Genomic DNA, 19,293 nt, shown 5'->3' with positions numbered 1-19,293 from the left:
TCTTTTAAAATATTTTATGACCTTCTAAAATTTTTTAAGACCTTTTAAAATATTCTAAAATTTTTCAAAATCATCTAAAATAATCTCAAACATCTTAAAATTTATCTAAATTTTATACAAATACCGTTAAAAAGAACACTCTAAAATTTAGAGTGACACACCATTTTAAATTACCTAATTTGTCAGTCTCTTTATCCATTTATCCTTTTATCTTTTTAACTTAATCCATCTCTCGGTTTATTCTAGGATGTTGCGTTTCTTAGTTTTCATTTTTGCACATCCTCCTCTCTCCATCCCTAGAAAGAAAAGAAAAAAAAAAATGAAAGAACTAAAGAAGCCTCGGTCATATCTTTCTATTTCTCTTTCACCTTTTTTTTTTCTTCTTTTGTAATCAGCCATAGTCTTCCTTTTTGATTGTTATTCTTTCATTTTCTAAATCGAAGTTCTTTGGTTTTTTAACTTTTTTTATTTTTTTTCTTTTTCCTATAAAAAAGAAATATGAAGAAATTAAATAAATAGTAAATCCTGTGAGAGACCAAATAGTTATCATGAACTCACTCAATTTTCTATATATAGATATAGATTTCCTTAAAAGTTTGTTACTACAAGAGACTAATCTGGAGAAAAGATTTGTGTATTATTAAGTGTATTCAAGTTATCTGAAATGATACGATATAAAATGGTATTTATAGGTGTTAAGAGAATCGTAATAATAAAAATGTAATATTCTATAATAAATATTCAAATATATTAAATAATTCTAATGAATGCTAATTGATCCTAATATATTCTGACATCCCGTCACTTGAGTTTGAAATTTATTTAAAATAATGAAATAAAAAAATGCATAAACTGATAGAACATGTGCAGACGTAACTGCCGGAAAGAAGCACAGATGGAACTGCCGATGTTTGAAGGAAGCGTAGACAAAACTGCTGCCGTCTGAAGGAAGTGCAGACGATCAAAACTACCACTGTCTGAATGAAGCACAGACGGAACTGTCGGAAGGAAGTGCAGATAGAACTGCCGTTGTCTGAAGAAAGTGCAGACGGAACTGTCGGAAGGAAGCGCAGACGAAACTGCCACAGTAGACGGAACTGCTACAAGAGAATGCAAATGAAACTGTTGGAAGGGAACAAAAACTATATATGATTTCTCCATGAGAATAGGTAAACGGCGGATGACAATGGTGTTTGATCATTCGACTTGGAAAGACACAATACGAAAAAAATAGGCTAGTCGATGAGGTGAAAAAGCATGAAAGAAGTGGCAAAAGACAAGAAAAATAGAATAGAAGAAAAGTGTAAAAAATACGGTAATTTCACCAAAAGAAAAACAACATATCCTCTTCAAGGAGGATACCATGATTCTGATACCATATTAGAAACCAGAGACTAAACTCGAGAAATAATGTATATTATTGAGTATATTCAAGTTGTCTAAAATAATACAATATAAAAAAGTGTATTTATAAGTACTAAAAGAATCATAATAATAAAAATGTAATATTTTATAATAAATATTTAAATATATTAAATAATTCGAATAAATACTAATTGATTGTATTATATTATGACCCTTTACAAACTAAACCGTTAAATTTGTTTTTTTGGTCTATGTATTAAATAAACACACCACTAGTCCACTACCTCCAATGTAAAAACAAGAGTCAGAGATAAGTAAGTTTATGTTAAATTAATTTGAAATTAAAATACTTATGAGTGAAGAAACATAAAATTTGCATCTAGATATTATTATATATGTTAGGATGAAAATCGAACCACAAGCAGTGGACCAAAAGCTAAAAGTTGAGGTCGATGGCATAACACTACGGATTTTTTATTTTAATATAAAAGTGAGTAAAGTTTTACGTTAATGTTACAAAAAATGAAATTTTATAATATTTTAGAGACGCTATTCTATGCAAACACAATATGTAATCTGTGTATTATTTTTATAAATTAAAAAAAAATCTGATCTGACAATCCGTCTTCTGTAAATTTTAGAACCCCATAATTTTACAAGACATCTTAACTTTCAATATTAAAAAATTACACTGATCTTTATCCCATATCTAAAAAAATGAACCGCTAAACGTATCATTCTTATAATTTACTCAAAAATATCATAAATATTATATAAATTAATAGTGAAGTAATCATCGAACCTCTGTGTAAATGGTTTCATTTCAGAAATAGTAAAAGACCGTCTGCAAATTGTCCAATTCTAATAATTAATGTGAAAGTTATTAATTGGTAAAAACAAAGGTGATTGGAAAATTAAAGAAGAGCATCTTTATTGTGTTTCAGTTCACGTTTTTATTATCTGTTATTTTATTGACAAATATTTTTTTAAAATTTTGTGAAAGAAAAAATAAAAACAGAAAATAGAATTATATCAATTTTCACAAAATTTAAAAGAAAAATAAATTTTAAACAAATTTAAAATAAAAAGGCAAATCAAATAGACTTTACATACTACTATCAAACAATGTTAATAAAAGGATCCTAAAACTGTGGCTGCAAAGTTAAAAGCATTATATTCTTCCTTGAAAACAATAATATTTGTAGGTTTTATAATATAATATATTTTTCATGTATTGTTTGTTATAAAATGTTTATACAAATATTTAACTATATATTATCGTATTTTTAAGTATATCATTTAAAAAATGAGCAAAATAAATGAATTTTGTTAGTTGACAATGTAAAATTTTTAAGAATGGGTCATGAATCACCAAAAATAACACATGAGCACAGTAGTTAGAATCTCGATTTAACTTTTAAATTCTTTTGATATTACGATTTTAAATGAATCAATCAATTTTATAAAATTTATACTAAATTTAACGATTTTACAATTTGAATCTTGTTAAAATTTTATGTTTTACATACTTAATTTATTTTTTTAATTTCACGTAAAATCTTAATTTTTTCTACCTTGCACATGAGCATGTAGACATATATAGTTTGATTAACTTTTATGACCAACCTTAATTGAAGTTTCAAGATGCTGCAACTAATTTAAGTAAAAACAAAAGACAAAAAAAAAAAAAAAGTGGAAATTAAAGGGGTATCTTAGCATGAAGCTAAGGTGCTCTCTAAACATGTGGTCTGAGTCAGATATGATGTCTTTTCTAGTATATAAAATCAAAAGAAGAAGACTTGTGGATTAAATAGCATTATTGTTGCACCTTTTGTTTCCATTTTTGATATTTATTAGCACTTTTTATTCTAGTTAGACACATAGGAAAAAATGCTTCAAAACTTTCGGTCATGGAACCATTCTATGGGCCAAAGAAACATAGTTTGAAGATGAGAGACATATCCCACTTTTGAGATCAAATTAAAGATAGACACATGAATATATGAATATATGATATATCCTCCCCACACTAAGAACAAAACATAAGCATGTGCCACATACATATCCATTTTATCCTTATCAAACAAATTCTTCGGACTAAAGATAAGATCAAATTGCCAATAAATTGTTACCTAATCCATTTGTGTTTGACAAGCCTTCAATCTTTCAGTCACACATCTTTCTACTTTCTCTATGTTTTGGTACCTATGGTTTATCTATTTATTTGCATATTAGTTGAAAACTTCAACTATAGAACATTGAAAATTAAAGAAAAATCAGGAACCTTGCCTACTGTCAAACTTAACTATTCATATATAAAAATACCCTTTATATTTTACTATAGGTAAATTCCAAATGATATAGCCATTGTCGTTTTTTTTTCATTTCTATACAATAGCTTTCCACATGTAATCATCAAACTATATTTGAACAACAAATTCGAGTTGCACTCTTTTTTTTTTTTTAACCAAGAATGAATTTAATTTTAAATTTTAAATTTTAAATTCTAAATATTAAATTTTAAACTCTAAATTCTAATCCTAAAACCTAAAATCTTCCAAAAAAAAGTTAAAAATAAAAAAATAACAAAAGATTTACTAATATTAACTGATACCAAAAAGAGGATAAATAAAATGACAAGAATTCAAACGGAATAAAAAGATATATTAAAATTGAGATAGAAACAAAATGGATAGATTGAAATTGAATACAAAGAGAATCATTCTACTTTCTACCCAATTTCTTGACGCAACAAAAAAGAGACTCTTTAACCTAACTTATCCACGCTATAGTTTAAGAATTGAATCAAAGATACTCTTCAACCTTCTACCTATTTTTTCGATGCAATAGGAGAATGACTCACTCAATCTCACTTGTCTACATCATAGTTTTCTCACGAAACCAAAAAAGGGATTTCACACCTCTAATTAGTGAATGACAACTACCATAATTTATGAAGTATTTATAACCTCTTATTAGATTAAAATAAAGAAAAATCTTAAACCCATAACATAAAGCCAAATTTAGTAATTAAATAGACAAAGAGAAAGTGTAGAAGGACAACACTCATACTGAATAACGTAAACAACAAAACAAAAAATTAATTTTAAATTAAATGTAAAAATCATATTTACATTAATTAATAACAATTAGGGTTTGATTTTAAATTATTAAGATTACATACAACGTAACCTCCACTACACACTCCCTCATAGCACGTCTCCGTTCCGACTCAATCTTCCGCCGCTTAGGCCGCTGGATATCCACCACTGCAATGCGCCGTCACTGCTGGTGGGAGCTCTGACGTGAGGTGCGCGTCCTTTCCTTCTCGTCATCCATGTTGCCAGTGCATGAACAAGTCAAGGGAGTGATGCCATCGCTACCGATTCTCGTGACACTGCTGCTGTTGTACCGTGATCCCATGGCACCACCATTGTTGTACCGTAATTCTTGTGAAAAAAATATCCACCCAAAACAAAGAAACATCCATATAAGTATAGCTCAGAAAAAACATCCACTAAAAACAAATAAACATCTATCAAACTAAAAGAAACATCCCTTTAATCATTATTAAACACCACTCAAAGAAAACATCCATTTTTTCTCTTTCTAATATATAGTATGAAAAAAGAAACATATACAAACGCGATAAAAACAGGGCACAGAGAATTTACTAGTGAGGAGGGTGGTGGCGCAGTGACGGACCGAGTCGAACTTGGCCGTTGAAGTCGCGCAATAGAGAGAACGATCGGCGTTGGTTTGAGACTGCAGCAGCGACCGCGCTGGGCAGGGACATCGCTTAGAACTCGCGTCCGCAGTGTGGTGGTAGGGGCAGAGGTGTGGCGTTCGACAGAACAGAAAAGGAGAAGGTGGCTTCATTGCAGCGACGACGGGCAAAATGCGGCGCTGAGAAGCTTCGTGTCGGCGACGGTGAGCGGCGTCACAGGGAAGCGATGATGAGTGTCGACATAGGAACTGTGGTGGTGGAATGATTAATTGATTATGGTGAAATTAGGGTTTAGGGTAGGTAAAGGTGTTATTGGGCCTGCGGGTGCAGCCCGTTGTTTACATTGTTCATAATTTTCATTGTTTACCTAGTGGAATTGCCAAACAAAATCAAATATATCAAACTAATAAATTGAACATTCTAAAAATATAACTTAATAACTTTTAAATAATACTTGATCTTTTTATATCACAAATATTTGAAGCATGTATAATTAACTATTCAAATTCAAAAATATTTTTCATATACCAAAATCAGTTATTAAAATCAATCACTATGTATTTGTATATAAATACATGTGTGATTTAATTTATTTTCAATATATATTTATATTTTAACATATATTTTATACTAATAACTAATTTTAATAGCTGATTTTAATGTACACGTTGGATAATCCATTCAAATTTGATTCCCAATCCTTCCTTTTGTTGGAAAGCAATTTTTTGTATTTGTATTAGGCACAATATAATTTGGGTCCAAACTTTATGGGTATGTCCCTACGTAGCTGGCTTAATTAAGACCATGTCCTATGTCTTGCATTGCTATGAGTACCCAATGAATTAGCTGGATAACGAATCTAGCAGCTCATACAAATATAAAACAACTAGTAAAGGAAGATGGATTGGTTGTAAAATGCTTCTTCTTTACTACTCAATTGGCTTTTCAGCTTCCCAGCTTTCAGCGTCTCTTCTACAAATATAAAAATGGTTATCACATTTTCTAATGGCAGGGAGTAGATTCATAATAATACTTTTCCCTCACTTTACTTTTTTTCTTTTTCTTTTCTTTTTTAGGGTGTTAAATTATAGAATTCAAATCGATAGATTAAAATGATAAAATATATCTGGTTATATATGTGATAAAAAAAAATTCTTAAAATTTAAAAATAAATTTTATTATACTATATATTATTAGACCAATTATGTTATATGAAATGAGTATCGGATGACAAAAAAATAACATAAACATAGTTTAGTATAATAAAAATGAGGATACTTTGATAGATGAGTGGTCAAACACATATGAATAGAATAAAAAGTAATGATATAAGAAAAAAAAGTTAGAGTAATGCATATCATTAAAAAGATGGTAGAGTTTTATTTTAAATGATTTTGATGTATACGAAGAAAATAAAAAATATTTAATTAAAAAGTAGATCAATAAAAGATAGACAAATAACAAAAAATAAAAGAATTATATGATAAAACACAATACAATCATTTGATCTATATATTTGGCCATCTAAAACACAATACAATATATATTTGCAAATACTCTAAAATGAACTGATTTGTCTTTAGTATATGTTATATATATGTTATATATCAATTATGTTATTCAACATATATTATTGTATATAATATTATACATTGTTTATTATTTGTTTTCACATTTTATCGAATACTAAATAGTGTGAGTTAACGTGGTATGTGATATAAGTTGTATAAACAAATAATAGTTTTCATTTTATATAAGTGAGTATAGCATGTCAAGATTCTTTTCTGTAATTTGGAATAACACTACTGTGCATCTGAGCATTATTTGGTTGGGATTAATATACTTAAAATTGAAAGCTTTAAAGTTTAAAGTCAGCTATAGTGCTATACGACTTGAAGAGTATAAAATCATTTATAATATATATTTAGCCGTCCAAGCTTTAGAATAATCTGATCTTATTTTTCACTGGCCTAACATTATTAGACATTTTTTTTCTTCTTTGATTAAACCCTACTAAAGTAACCATGATGCTTATGCATCAGATTTTGATGGTATAAATCAACACGTTACAAATACAATATACATCACTAAAAATTTTGAATTTATCTTGAGAATTTTCTCCTTTTTAATTCAATTTGTCAAGTAAGGCAGCGTTTGTTTTTCTTTTTAATTAATATTTAGAAAAAAAAAAGTATAAATNNNNGACAAACGTCAAAGGGGAGACAAACAGCACAAAAGGGTTTGCTTTGGTGGAAAGGACAAGAGAGAATAACCATTTAACAAATAAATAAAATAAAATCGGAATAAAAAATAAAAAACATTGAATCAATACAATAATAGCAGATACATATAATTAATTTTTTGTTTTTGGGTTGCGTACATAGAGTTCAGGATATGGTTGTAGTTTTGTGTTGTGAGTGTTTTCAAGTGTTAGGGGTTTTTATCTGCGTGTACTAAACTCGATTTAATGATTGTTAACTTGATCCAGATACTCTCAATCTTACTTGATTAACTCGTACTTTATACATATATATGTTATATATTTATATAAAAATATATTTCAAGTGAATATTGAACTAAGAACCTTTCACTAAATACAAAATATACTTAATCATTAAGAGAAGATCACTAATTGATAATTTAATACTTTTTTTACATAAAAATCAATTTTATTTTAAATTATCATCAAATTATATAATAATGTTGTATCTTTTTAATAACTTGTGAGCAGGATCGGGCACCCACAAATTAAGAATAACTAAAGATAGGGTTGAGATATTTTCAACTCGCTAATAGGATTAGAATTGAATCCAAACCCCATCCTACCTTATTCATTGCCACCCTAGTTAGTGTAGTGATTTTAAATTTTGGTTAAAAAAACATTGTTGAGTGATAGATAGTAAAATGAAAGAATTCATGAAAGAAGAAGAGGAATGAGACGACGAGGAGATAGAGATTTTTAATTCTTTTGGAGGGATAAATTAGTTTTTATATTTAAATTTATTAAAAATTTATTTGTTTTTTTTTTTCGGTACATATTTTAGAATGATTAGAGTAGTTTGTCTTTGGGATAAATGATTATCTGTTATTCATGTGTATAAATTGGCATCCACTTTTGTCCTCAAAAAATGAACAATGTTACAAGTCATTCTAAAAACAACTTAACATTGTTGTGTTCCAAATAAAATTGGGCACATAAAAGACATGGTATTATTCTATGAATAATCACAAAAATGGTTGAAGTTGACAGTTAACAAAAGAAGGAAAACCTGAAACTGAAAACTGTCTCTATACTCTTTGTTACCCGGCAAAAGTTCTTGGAAACCCAAGAAGAGGCATGTGAAAAAGCAACAAAGAGAAAAGAAATTGAAGTACAGTTAGTTAGTTATAAACACTACAACTACTTTCAAGTTTCAACTTCTGCTTCTGCTTCTTCTGTTTCTGCTTCATGCATGCGTGCAAACACAGCACTTCTTTTTCTTTTCCTACCCTTTTTCTTTTTTCCCACATTTTGTTTCTCTCTCTAAATCCACTTTGATTCTCTACAATCCACATCAGATTCCCCCTCCTCTACAACCCCATCTTTCTTCCATCCTCTAACTTTCTCTTCATTGCTTTCCAAGCCAAGAATCTCACAGATTCCTCTCCCTCATCACCACCCTTCAACTACTACTACTATTAACCAACCTTCCTTCTTTCTTTCATTCCATGGAACTTGTTTCCTACCTCTCATTCTCCAACCTCTTTCTTCTTTCTCTCCCTCCTGTCCTTTTCCTTCCTCTTTCTTCACTTTTTCTTCTCTCAAAGTCTCTATCTCATATATGGCTCCTCCTTCAGATATCAATCACTTTTCTCATCCATGTATATATGGTATGAAGCTATTAATTGAACTTTCAACTACTTTCTGTTGATTTAATTGATGGGTATTCTCAAAGTCTTTCAATTTAGTTACACTTTTCATATGGTGGTTCTAATTCTGATTGAAACATTTTGGTTGTAAGCAGGGGATTATAGTTCTTCACGCTCAGAGAGAAGGCCTAGTTTCATGAAATGGTTAAGTAAGCTTTTCAAAGGAGGGTCCAATAGAGGAAGAGGTGGCCGTCGCCTGCAAGAACCGGACGAGGAAAACATCGCTTGGCGCGCACCCCCTAGACCATTTGTAAACTCTAAATTACCTATTCTCTTCAATGATGTCTATTGTTGCTTTCCTCAAAGTAAAGAATGCAAGTTGCTAGTAGAATCAAGCACTTACCACTAAGTCAAAAGTTATAGCTATTAGCAAAATTGAATTTTACAGACATATTTCTCCTTTCTATGATTCGAATTATACACTCATGTTGCATTCTCCTGATGCTTAATAGTTCCTTAAAAGTTAGAACATCTGAGTGACTTCTTCTCTTTTTATCAATGCATAACTTGTTTTGTACTAATGTCAATTTGAATTCTCACTGTGTTTTAACAACAGAACAGTTTCATTGATTTCAATGAAAAAAATGGGAAAATTTGAATGTCATCATCATGCTTCCCTACAACTGTACAAATAGATTTCATATCCAAATCCAAGTGATGACATTTCATTCAATGTCATAAATCTACTTTGTATCTTGTGGACCAGAAATTTATGGATTTCTTATGATTTATGAATCATGTGCATCCTTTATTGATAAGTCATGTCAGCTCTTTCTGAACAATTGTTTTAAGCATATGCCATATAATTATGCCCCCTCTAGATTGATTATTCAGCTTTGTGAAACCGAAAATTATTATTCACTTCCAACTATCAATTGCTTTGATGAAGAACTTTATTGAATTTATTTACCATTACATGCTTGATTAAGGACAAGAGAATATCTTGAATAATACTGCTGATGTAACTAGGATGATGGTTCTAGAGCTCATAACAGGGAGAATGATGATCTCGGCCATGCGATGTCACGATCTTCAGCAGAAGATTTAAAGCGACCAAATGGTAGGTACTTAATTTTCAAAGAAATGTTTATTTCCATGCTATCATGATCCTTCTGACCATAGCTTTTTAAACTTTGATTTTATTTGTTAGCACATGAAGGATATAACTGGGGGACAGACAATGATGATTATGGAAAAGCACTTCAAGATAGTTTGAACTCATCTGCATACCCTCCATATAATGCTGCTCCATATTACCCCAGAGATTATAGGTAAAACTGAATCTTTTACTGAAATATGGATGCCATAGTTCAATTGTTTTATTCCACTTTAGTCAATATCAAGGTTATTGATATTGGTCATATAGAACAAATTGAAATAACTTTTTATGCTTTTTCCACATCCTCAAGATTTTTCAGGCTATATATATATAATGATCTTTTGTGTTCACCATCTCACCAAAAAATAAAAACTAAAAAAAGAAAATCACTTTATTTACATGGAAGCATCTAACCAGATGTAAATGTAAATTACTATACATAAAGTTTTATTTATCTTTTTCATTGATCAAATACTTTCAATGTTTAAGAAAATTTTCATGAAGATAAAAGACTTCATATCAATAAATGATGGATTGATGGTCCTGGTGCATCATTTCTTGTTTTTTCAAATGAACCAAGTTGAAAAAGGAATAAGAATCTGTTCTTTCAGTACCTTTTCCAAACAAATTAAGAAAAGTTGAAAAGAAACTAGATGCATTTGCTGGCATACAGTCACCACCTTGCTTCAACTCCTCAACCTCTAAAGAAGGCCTCAAGAGGAATTTTGAAAAGCATAAACTTGCATCAAGTTTCTTACATCTAACTCCATCTCGTTCACAAATCATATTGTGACATGTGAAAGTCTGTTTTGAAATAACTAACAAAACGGCATATACTTATCTCAGGAAAATATCTATGTATTATTATTTGATTCGAGAATCAGATAGAATAAATATAAGGAATCTATTCTAATAATCTAGTTTTCTCTGAAATGAAAAATACAAGGGATAAGAGGGGGACTAAAGCCTACCACTTCCATCTATCTAAATATATAATCAAAATCAAACTCATATTACTACCATTTATAACTTTGTAATGAGTATTTTGCTTTTGAATAGAAAAATATGTGGAGGGTGTAACCAAGAGATACTCTATGGAAATTGTTTGGGATGCTTGGATACTTATTTTCATCCAGATTGCTTTCGTTGTCACGCTTGTCAGTATCCCATTACCGAGCGCGAGGTAGTTTGATCTTGATCCTCTGATACTTGTTGGATGTTTGGTTTTGTTTGTTTATAGTTTTCTACACATTTTTCAGACACAGCATGCAAATGCACTCACATGTGTAAAATACTTCAGATATTTCCCACAAATGAATGTTGTTTTGGATTGTCACCAAAGTTGTATAGTGCTGCAGAAATATTAGTTTTCATACTTGTCTTTCATCATTCTCTTACTGTCTCTTTTTTCTTTTGATGCAAGTTTTCTTTGTCAGGGAAGCATCCATATCACAAGTCCTGTTTTAAAGAGTTGACTCACCCAAAATGTGAAGTTTGCTTCCAATTTGTAAGATCATTGAGCCATTACTAGTTCAGATATCTCTACCTTATCATTGTTATATTCCTCTGAGTATGGTAGTCAATTTCTATGCATTCATATACCTCCTAGTAATCTTCATGAAACAGGACTCTTAAAATTATTGAAAATATGCATTCATGTTTTGTGATTTCAGATTCCTATAAATGCTGCTGGATTGATTGAGTATAGGTGCCACCCTTTTTGGTCCCAAAAATACTGTCCATCTCATGAATATGATTATACATCTCGCTGCTGCAGTTGCGAAAGATTGGAGGTACAATACAGCTATAACTATTAGTCTTTATATGTTCAATAATTTCAGTTCTGTGAAACATGTAAAGAAGGCCCTTATTTTTTCTGAATCTGTGTTTTCTTTGAAGCCTCGGAATGTAAAATACTATAGACTTGAAGATGGAAGAAGTTTGTGCATGGAGTGCATGGAATCTGCGATAATAGACACTGGTGATTGCCAGCCTCTTTATCATTCTATCAGAGATTACTATGAAGGGATGAATATGAAAATAGGTCAACAAATTCCCATGCTTCTTGTGGCCAGAGAAGCACTCAATGAAGCTATTGTTGGGGAGAAAAATGTAAGAAAAGTTCCATCCAATGTTTTTTTTATATATATACCTTTCCAAGTCTCACTGCATATGATGTTTAGTCACATGTCATACACCAAATCAGTCCCTAAGAAATTTTTAGTCAGACATTTTGATTCTCAACAAATTTTAATCCCTAAATTAATCTCCAAACTTTTATTTTGTTAGACAACTTCGTCCTTACATTAGATTGCTCGTAACTTCGTATACATGGAAGGACTAGTTTGAGAATTTTAAAAATTCTTATAGCTGTTATGTCTATTAAATAACGATAGGACTAATTTGTCTAACTTTTTACCAAAATTTGACATGAAATAATTCAGTCAATGATGTCATCGTTTACTATGTATGGCTTCTTGCAGGCTGTTCATCACATGCCAGAAACAAGGGGCATATGCCTTTCAGAAGAGCAGACTATCACCAGTGTATGAAATTAGAAAAATTTTTCTTTAAAAATACATTGAACATTTGTCTGGGAATTACAGTATCTTGCGATTTCATGTGTCAGATACATAGAAAGCCAAGACATGGAGGCCATCGACGAATGACGAGAACTCAAAATCAAATGCTGGTTAGAAGATGTGAAGTTACAGCAATTCTTGTCCTATATGGTCTTCCAAGGTAACTACAAGAGTAAATGCTTATTCTCACTCAAATACAAATACCTTTTTCTCTTAAAAGTGCATAAAGGATGATATAAATTTACATGACAATATATCATCTTAAGGTTTAGAATTTAAAAATTAAAAAATTTAACCAAAATTAAATTGGATATAATAAAATAATATATTTATATATAAAATATATAATTAAAAAAGTGATTTTAAATAAAATTGATTTTGGAAAATAGTACCGATTTAACTAATTAACCAATTTTTTAATCGATTTTTTTTGTCAAACTATTTACCTTAAACCTAATCGATTTAATAGTCGATTTCTAGTTAACTAAGTCGAACCGGTCAGTTTGGTCCGATTCTCAAAACCATGTTTTTATCATGTACATGCTAGAAGTATTTGATATTTGTATCTGATGCAGGCTACTCACAGGTGCCATCCTTGCACATGAGTTGATGCATGCATGGTTAAGACTTAAAGGTGACAGACATTTTCATCATTATCTTTGTATTATACTCTCAGTATACGTAATAATAACATCATATTTATGTTGATCAAAGCAGGTTACCGCAACCTTAATCCTGAAGTAGAGGAAGGTATATGTCAGGTTCTCTCATACATGTGGCTTGAGTCAGAAGTAATGCCATCAACATCTGCAGCAGCAGCATCATCATCTTATCCTTCTTCATCCTCCTCTTCCTCAAAGAAAGGAGCAAAGTCTCATGTTGAAAACAAGTTGGGAGAGTTTTTCTTGAATCAGATTGCAAATGATTCTTCCCCTGCTTATGGTGGTGGCTTTAGAGCTGCAAATGAAGCTGTTAATAAATATGGTTTACGTGCCATTCTTGACCATATTCGTTACACTGGTCTTCTACCAGAGTAGTCAAAAGTCAAACTGAAAAGTGAGAACACAAGTTCATCACTTATTATGGGTTGGAGAACTTTCTTTTTTATTTTGATTTAACAAGTGATTGGTCTTGTATGGTTTAAAACTCAAGACACAACCTTGTAGGCTTGTATTCAACAAGTTTTACTTCCATTGAGCAAAAGAGAAACAAAAATGTTTCTTGATCTATGTTGACAATGTTGATCAACATTTCTCTTATAAACATATTCTGCATAAAATTTCTAATTCACAACAAATTTGTTCCCAACTAAGATTCCACTTGAGATTAATTGTTATTTGTAAGAAAAAGATTTCCTCTAAATGACAACTCTTGAAACTACTCATAATATGAATGTAAGACAATGTACTCTAACTAAAATGACATGTAACTACTAACTATAACTACTCTATTAGTAAGAATAGGTCACTTCTGAAATAACGATCCTTCTTGAGGGAAAAAACAGCAATGCTGGACAACACTGAAAGCCTACAATCACATGGATATCTTCAACTTCATCTGGTGAACAAAGACAGTATATAGATTCCATGTGCAAAAACTGTCTCCTTAAGGCATTCAGTTGCTGATATTATAGTTCATTCCAATACTCTGTCTTCCAGAGAGAGCAAGCGCAAGACAGAGAAGACCACATGAGAATACAAGACTGCTAACGGGTAAATATTAAATGTTCTTGATGATCTGTACAGGGAAAAATTGCAATCCCCACAGCAGCATCACAAAATTGCCACCATGCGAACCCATGAAATATAATCAACTTAAATCAGTATAACTTACGAACTTAAATCAGTATATAACTTTATCGACTTAATTGTATCTCGGAACTCCAAAGCAGAATTGTGCGATTATGCAGAAATGTCGGCTAAAAGCTTCTTCAGTGTATCGTAGGTCATAAAGCAAATGCCTACACCAGGCACCACCTTGTAGTATTCAGGCAAAATTCCTCTGTATAGACCTCGCAGACCTTCAGTCCGAATAATGTGCCTGAACATACCAAAGAGGCCCATTGTATACACACGGGCTCGCCCACCAGCCCCTTCCAGTTGCTTCCGGCGCCTCACAAGATCCAAGGGAAATGTTGCTGCATATTACATAACAGATGAATTGAACCATATCCATTCTTGTAAGAAATTCAATTTAGCACAGGATTGTATTGTAGATGAGATCATAACTTGTTCATATTAGTCATCAAATTTGATAAAACCATAAAACAATTGTAAAGAAAATAAGCATTCAACAAATCCAGAACATAAAAGATGCAAAACAAAACAGAGCCTTAGTTATACAAAGACAAGAAATATATAAGATTTAGTTTACTCCCCCACAAAGAACTGTAGTGAGATTTCCTTTAATTCATTTACTTTCATCAGAAGGAACTCGATTATAGTATGCTATGTTTCCTTTGACCAAAATCTCCTTCATTTTGGACTATGCTGAAAGGAACACTATAAAAGCAGCAAGAACAGATTCCTCAGAAACATATCAACAATGCTTGAAGGATTCTGATACCAAACCAAGCATCAGGTGATAGGTAAGCCTAAGTGAGAAGCATACCTCAAAGAGGACGCCTCTCACATTTGATAACTCAGGAAATTTTCATCAGTAATGCCACCCCATGATAGAATTCACTGCATAGGTTAGCTTGGGGAGACATGTCAAGTAATAAAACTTGGAAAGATGATTACTTGAGCTTATATAATAATAAAGTTAATAGAGAGACAGGAAAAGGTTTGGTTTGTTGTCTTCCTTACTAACTTCTCATATGCCAGAGATAAAATAACAATTCCAACCTGGTCTCTGGTTCTAGGGGTCAATCTGGTTAGATACTTGGTGCACTTCCTGCACCAGACTCTCTTTGTCTGCATCAAAAGCATAGTAAAGTACTACAGACATTAACTCCTTTAATATTCTAGGGTTTAGCAATTCAATAGTTTGAGTGAAGGATTCTTAACTGTAATTGCAAATCTAATAATGAGATAAAACAGAACTATATTAAATGCTCCAATGGCATACTACTTAGAGATGTAGGAAAAAGGTAAACTACCAAGTTGCAAGAAACATCAAAACTGCAAATTGTCAAAATATTAGTGTAACAAGGCACAACAAAGGTTCAAGATATCAAGAATATTTGTGACAAGGAATCAAGGATCACCTTAGTTCAACTAATCAATTTGCCTTTAGATCACTCACCTGTTGACGATGCAATGCCTGAAAGACTGCCACAAGCCAGACTGACAACAGCAGCTGAATCATTGGGTCTGATGTGGGACAGATAGATAATGAACATCAATATCATGCTGGCTATAGAATATATCAAATAAGGCAAAGGTAGAGGTCATGTTAACACTATATTAATTTGTGGACTGATTACCTATTTGATTGCCAATAAGATCTCATGCTTTCATATACAGTGAAGCTTATTGCTATACTTGGTCCTACAGTCTGCATTAACACCAGGAGATGCATCTTACTAACAGAAAGAAACACACTTTTACAAGTAATATATTAAAGTGCTAAGTTGTTAATAACGGCATACCAAGAGTGTAGTTCCAAGTCCCTTGTAAAGGCCAAATATTCCCTCTTCCTTGCTAATAGTTTGTAAAGCATTAAATATACCACTATAGTATGCGGTGTTTGTCTGCATTATTTTAGTATCAGCAATTGATATTAAGCACATTACACATCAAAATTCACCAAGACTAAATGAACATCAAAGGTATATAATCTGACTTCAAGATAAGGCAATAAGCGTTCAGATTTGCACAAAGCTCGTTGCATACAAGTGACTAAGGTGCAACACAGACTACTTATGCAATTGATTCTGATTATAAGGGACAAAATTAAATTGACTGGGATGACAACTCAGGCACAAATGTTGGATGAAAATCTAGAACTTAAACCATACATATTGGCAAAATTCATAAGGCCAGGCAGACTAAAGGAGTGAATGTTAAATAAGACAAAAACGCTAAATATTTAAATCTCACCTGAGCAGCAAGCCGTGTTCTTACAAGATCCAACGGATAAGTAGATGCAGAAGCAGTTATTCCTGCCAGACCACCACCTACAAACTGTATGCAAAGATCTGCGCTGACATTATCTGTATGACTTTGCAATACAGGAATTGTCTTCAATAACTGCACAAATAACCAATCTTAGAACAATAAAAACTTATTAAATAAAAAATTTCTCTGTAAGATAGTCCAATGAAAATAAATATATGCATCAGAATAGGAATAACCTTCTTGTAGTGCTCATATGCATAAAAGTTAACAGACGAATAGGGTAGGCGGTGAGCAATTGTAACCAAATTTCCTTTCCAGAAAGCTCGAAATCCCTCTTCATGAATAATTCTTGAAGCCTCACTCCATATGCTGAGTTTTCTCAAAGTTGCAACATTAGAATGCATGCCTTGAACCTAAAAGATGGCAAAAATTAGAAAAGTATGGTACGCTAGACATAGATCAGATAATAAAATAGAAAATGAACAGGATTGAAGTCATTGAAAATATATGCATCCTCTAAAACGGGTGATGTAACATGGTAAAATTTCTGGCAAAAGAATAAAACTAAATAAGGAAGGAAATTATATTCAAACACCCAACTCCCCAAAATCAATGTGGAGCTAAACACAACATACCCCAAACTATACTCAAAAGAAGTTCGAAGTTCATTCTTTTCGCTTCCCAGCTTATCATTAATCCACCATTCCCTTTTTCTTCCAATTTAATAATAAAAAAACACTGAATTTTGGACCAAAACTAGTTCGCTAGTTCCCAACTGAAAATTTCTTTCATGACAATAATAATACAGAAAAAATATTCAGAAAATTTGTGGCAAAGTTTCAGTATAAGCACCAAAAAGTTCAATTTTTTCCCCTTAAAAAGTAGTAATTAATAAAAAAAAAACAATTGACCATAAATTTGGAACCTGAAAGAGGATGGTGAGTCTCGCAAGCGGCGCCGTACAGGTCTTGGCGAGGGCGCCGGCGACTCCTCCTGCGAGAAGCTGCGACACCGTCCCAAGCTGCTGTGGCTTCTGCTGCGGCGGCTGAACCAGCTTCCTCACACCTCCCTCCACCGCCACGCCAACCCTAGCCTCCGTTTGCATCTCCAATTTCTATTTTTTTTTTCCTTATCGGTCAAAAAATTTCACGAACCCTTCCCTCACTAAACCGAATCCACACTAACACCAAAACTCCAAAACGCAACGTATCGCTTTAAAAAGAATCAAACTTCAACTATCAGAAGATTGAACCAAAACTGAGTATCAAGCATTTCCTTTCCCCCATTCCACACTCTCTTTGTTCTCTTCTTTACTTCGTCGACTTAGCTAGGGAAATTTCAAAACAAGGTTTTCCTTCTTCTTTTTTTTTTTTCTTTTTCCTTTTTTCCCCTCTCTCGCCTTCACTCACTTGCGACGTCGTTTTTGTGACGTAGCGTGTGTTAAACGATGCCGTATTAGCCTAGGTTGGTTTCACGAGGAAAATTAGAGCAAAATGGTGGTTGTTCACTATCGAGGGTTGCACAGTAGTTTGGTGTTCCGCGTCAGTAAGATGGTAGAATAGATTTTGAAATAAAAGATCGACGGTGAGAATTGATTTTACTTTGATTTGAAGGACAGAGTCTACCGTGGTAACAAGTGTAGGAGAATGTTACTGTTTGGGAGAATATGTGTGCTTTTGTGGGGAATATGCGAGTTGCTGCCAATTGTGATTTTGATTTTTGAGAGATGAGAAACTCAGAAATTGTGGCCAGCTATCAGTATTTAACCATTTATAGTCAAGGTTAGGGTAACGTCGGTTAAACCAAAGTGTCCTATCAGAAGTAGACACGTGTCCTTGATTTTTATCATATATCAAAATTCTTGAAAGATCTGCTTTAATATTAAAGATAAAATAGTTNATAAGTTACTAGTATTTATTTATTATAAGAAAAAATGTTAAATAACTAATTAAGAAATTAAAGTAAATGTTACTATCGACCTAATTTGCTTTTGTCTTTTGCTTGTGCTTTTCTTTCTTACATCTTGGAATCTGTCGGGGATTGGTGGCCGAAATTGTAAAAGAAAAGCCATTGCTATTGTTTATTTAAAATTTTAAAGTTTAGAAGGTTAAGCTTTAAAGCAAAGATAAAATATAATTAGATTAGATACTAAAAAAAAATTGTCTCCAAAAAATTATTTAATCTTTATTTTGGTCCCCAAAAAATAAAATTAATCAACGTAATTCTTAAAAGATAATTGTATTGGTCGAATTCATTCTTCCATCATCTCGGTATTAACTGAACTAACAGTGTAGCACACTTCAAACTTTAGTTATGTTGATGTTGAACAGATAAGTTTGTTAAATTAACTCAAATCAATTCCAATGTTAGGAACTTAATTCTAAATTCATCACAATCTTCTAAAATCATCTCTCATTCAATTTTTTTTCCTTATTCTAGGATTTTTCACTTTTTCACCTTCTATACGACAACGTTTCGAGTTTCAACCAACTTTTATTGTTGTTCTTCTTTTTTACTAGCGAAACAAAGAAGAGAAAACGTGTGTGAATG

The 19,293-nt window shown here is 31.8% G+C and overlaps 2 protein-coding genes across 9 annotated transcripts; one reads left to right on the top strand and one right to left on the bottom strand.

The window, feature by feature from the left end:
* LOC107608934 (protein DA1-related 2-like) lies at positions 8,408-14,982 on the top strand. Of its 2 annotated transcripts, none has more exons than XM_016310722.2 (12): positions 8,408-8,962; positions 9,097-9,251; positions 9,971-10,061; positions 10,161-10,272; positions 11,160-11,283; positions 11,524-11,607; positions 11,774-11,893; positions 12,000-12,212; positions 12,584-12,646; positions 12,730-12,842; positions 13,258-13,316; positions 13,400-14,982. In XM_016310722.2, the coding sequence occupies exons 1-12, from the start codon at positions 8,914-8,916 to the stop codon at positions 13,717-13,719; spliced, it is 1,503 nt and encodes a 500-aa protein (XP_016166208.1). In that variant the 5' UTR covers positions 8,408-8,913; the 3' UTR covers positions 13,720-14,982. The 2 variants fall into 2 exon arrangements, with proteins under 2 accessions (XP_016166208.1, XP_016166207.1); XM_016310721.2 differs by having other exon boundaries at positions 8,448-8,962; positions 10,152-10,272.
* Positions 13,984-18,479, bottom strand: LOC107608936 (mitochondrial substrate carrier family protein B). 7 transcript variants are annotated; one of them, XR_001613024.2, is made up of 9 exons: positions 17,669-18,479; positions 16,980-17,156; positions 16,726-16,875; positions 16,275-16,376; positions 16,110-16,180; positions 15,929-15,996; positions 15,529-15,597; positions 15,293-15,366; positions 13,984-15,183 (listed from the first exon to the last, which is right to left on the bottom strand). XR_001613024.2 is itself a non-coding variant. In XM_021107314.1 (8 exons), exons 1-7 carry the CDS (start codon positions 17,846-17,848, stop codon positions 15,542-15,544), a joined length of 804 nt encoding a protein of 267 aa, XP_020962973.1. In that variant the 5' UTR covers positions 17,849-18,479; the 3' UTR covers positions 13,984-15,366; positions 15,529-15,541. The 7 variants fall into 7 exon arrangements, 4 of the variants coding, with proteins under 4 accessions (XP_020962973.1, XP_020962972.1, XP_016166210.1 ...); XR_002351140.1 differs by having other exon boundaries at positions 14,653-14,819; XM_021107314.1 differs by having other exon boundaries at positions 13,984-15,366.

The sequence above is a fragment of the Arachis ipaensis genome, chromosome B07 (genome assembly GCF_000816755.2).
Source record: "Arachis ipaensis cultivar K30076 chromosome B07, Araip1.1, whole genome shotgun sequence".
Taxonomy (NCBI): Eukaryota; Viridiplantae; Streptophyta; class Magnoliopsida; order Fabales; family Fabaceae; genus Arachis; species Arachis ipaensis.
Note: the sequence above shows the minus strand (reverse complement) of the source record. Positions and strands in the feature narration are given on the sequence as shown.

Excerpts from the sequence above, each read along its gene's own strand:
- LOC107608934 (XM_016310721.2), top strand. The coding sequence starts at position 8,914 with ATGGCTCCTCCTTCAGATATCAATCACTTTTCTCATCCATGTATATAT. Across the intron at positions 10,062-10,151 it reads AGATTTAAAGCGACCAAATG|CACATGAAGGATATAACTGG; the intron begins GTAGGTACTTAA and ends TTTATTTGTTAG. Across the intron at positions 11,284-11,523 it reads ATCCCATTACCGAGCGCGAG|TTTTCTTTGTCAGGGAAGCA; the intron begins GTAGTTTGATCT and ends TTTTGATGCAAG.
- LOC107608936 (XM_016310724.2), bottom strand. The coding sequence starts at position 17,848 with ATGCAAACGGAGGCTAGGGTTGGCGTGGCGGTGGAGGGAGGTGTGAGG. Across the intron at positions 16,876-16,979 it reads CATATGAGCACTACAAGAAG|TTATTGAAGACAATTCCTGT; the intron begins GTTATTCCTATT and ends TTATTTGTGCAG. Across the intron at positions 16,181-16,274 it reads GACTTGGAACTACACTCTTG|ACTGTAGGACCAAGTATAGC; the intron begins GTATGCCGTTAT and ends GTGTTAATGCAG.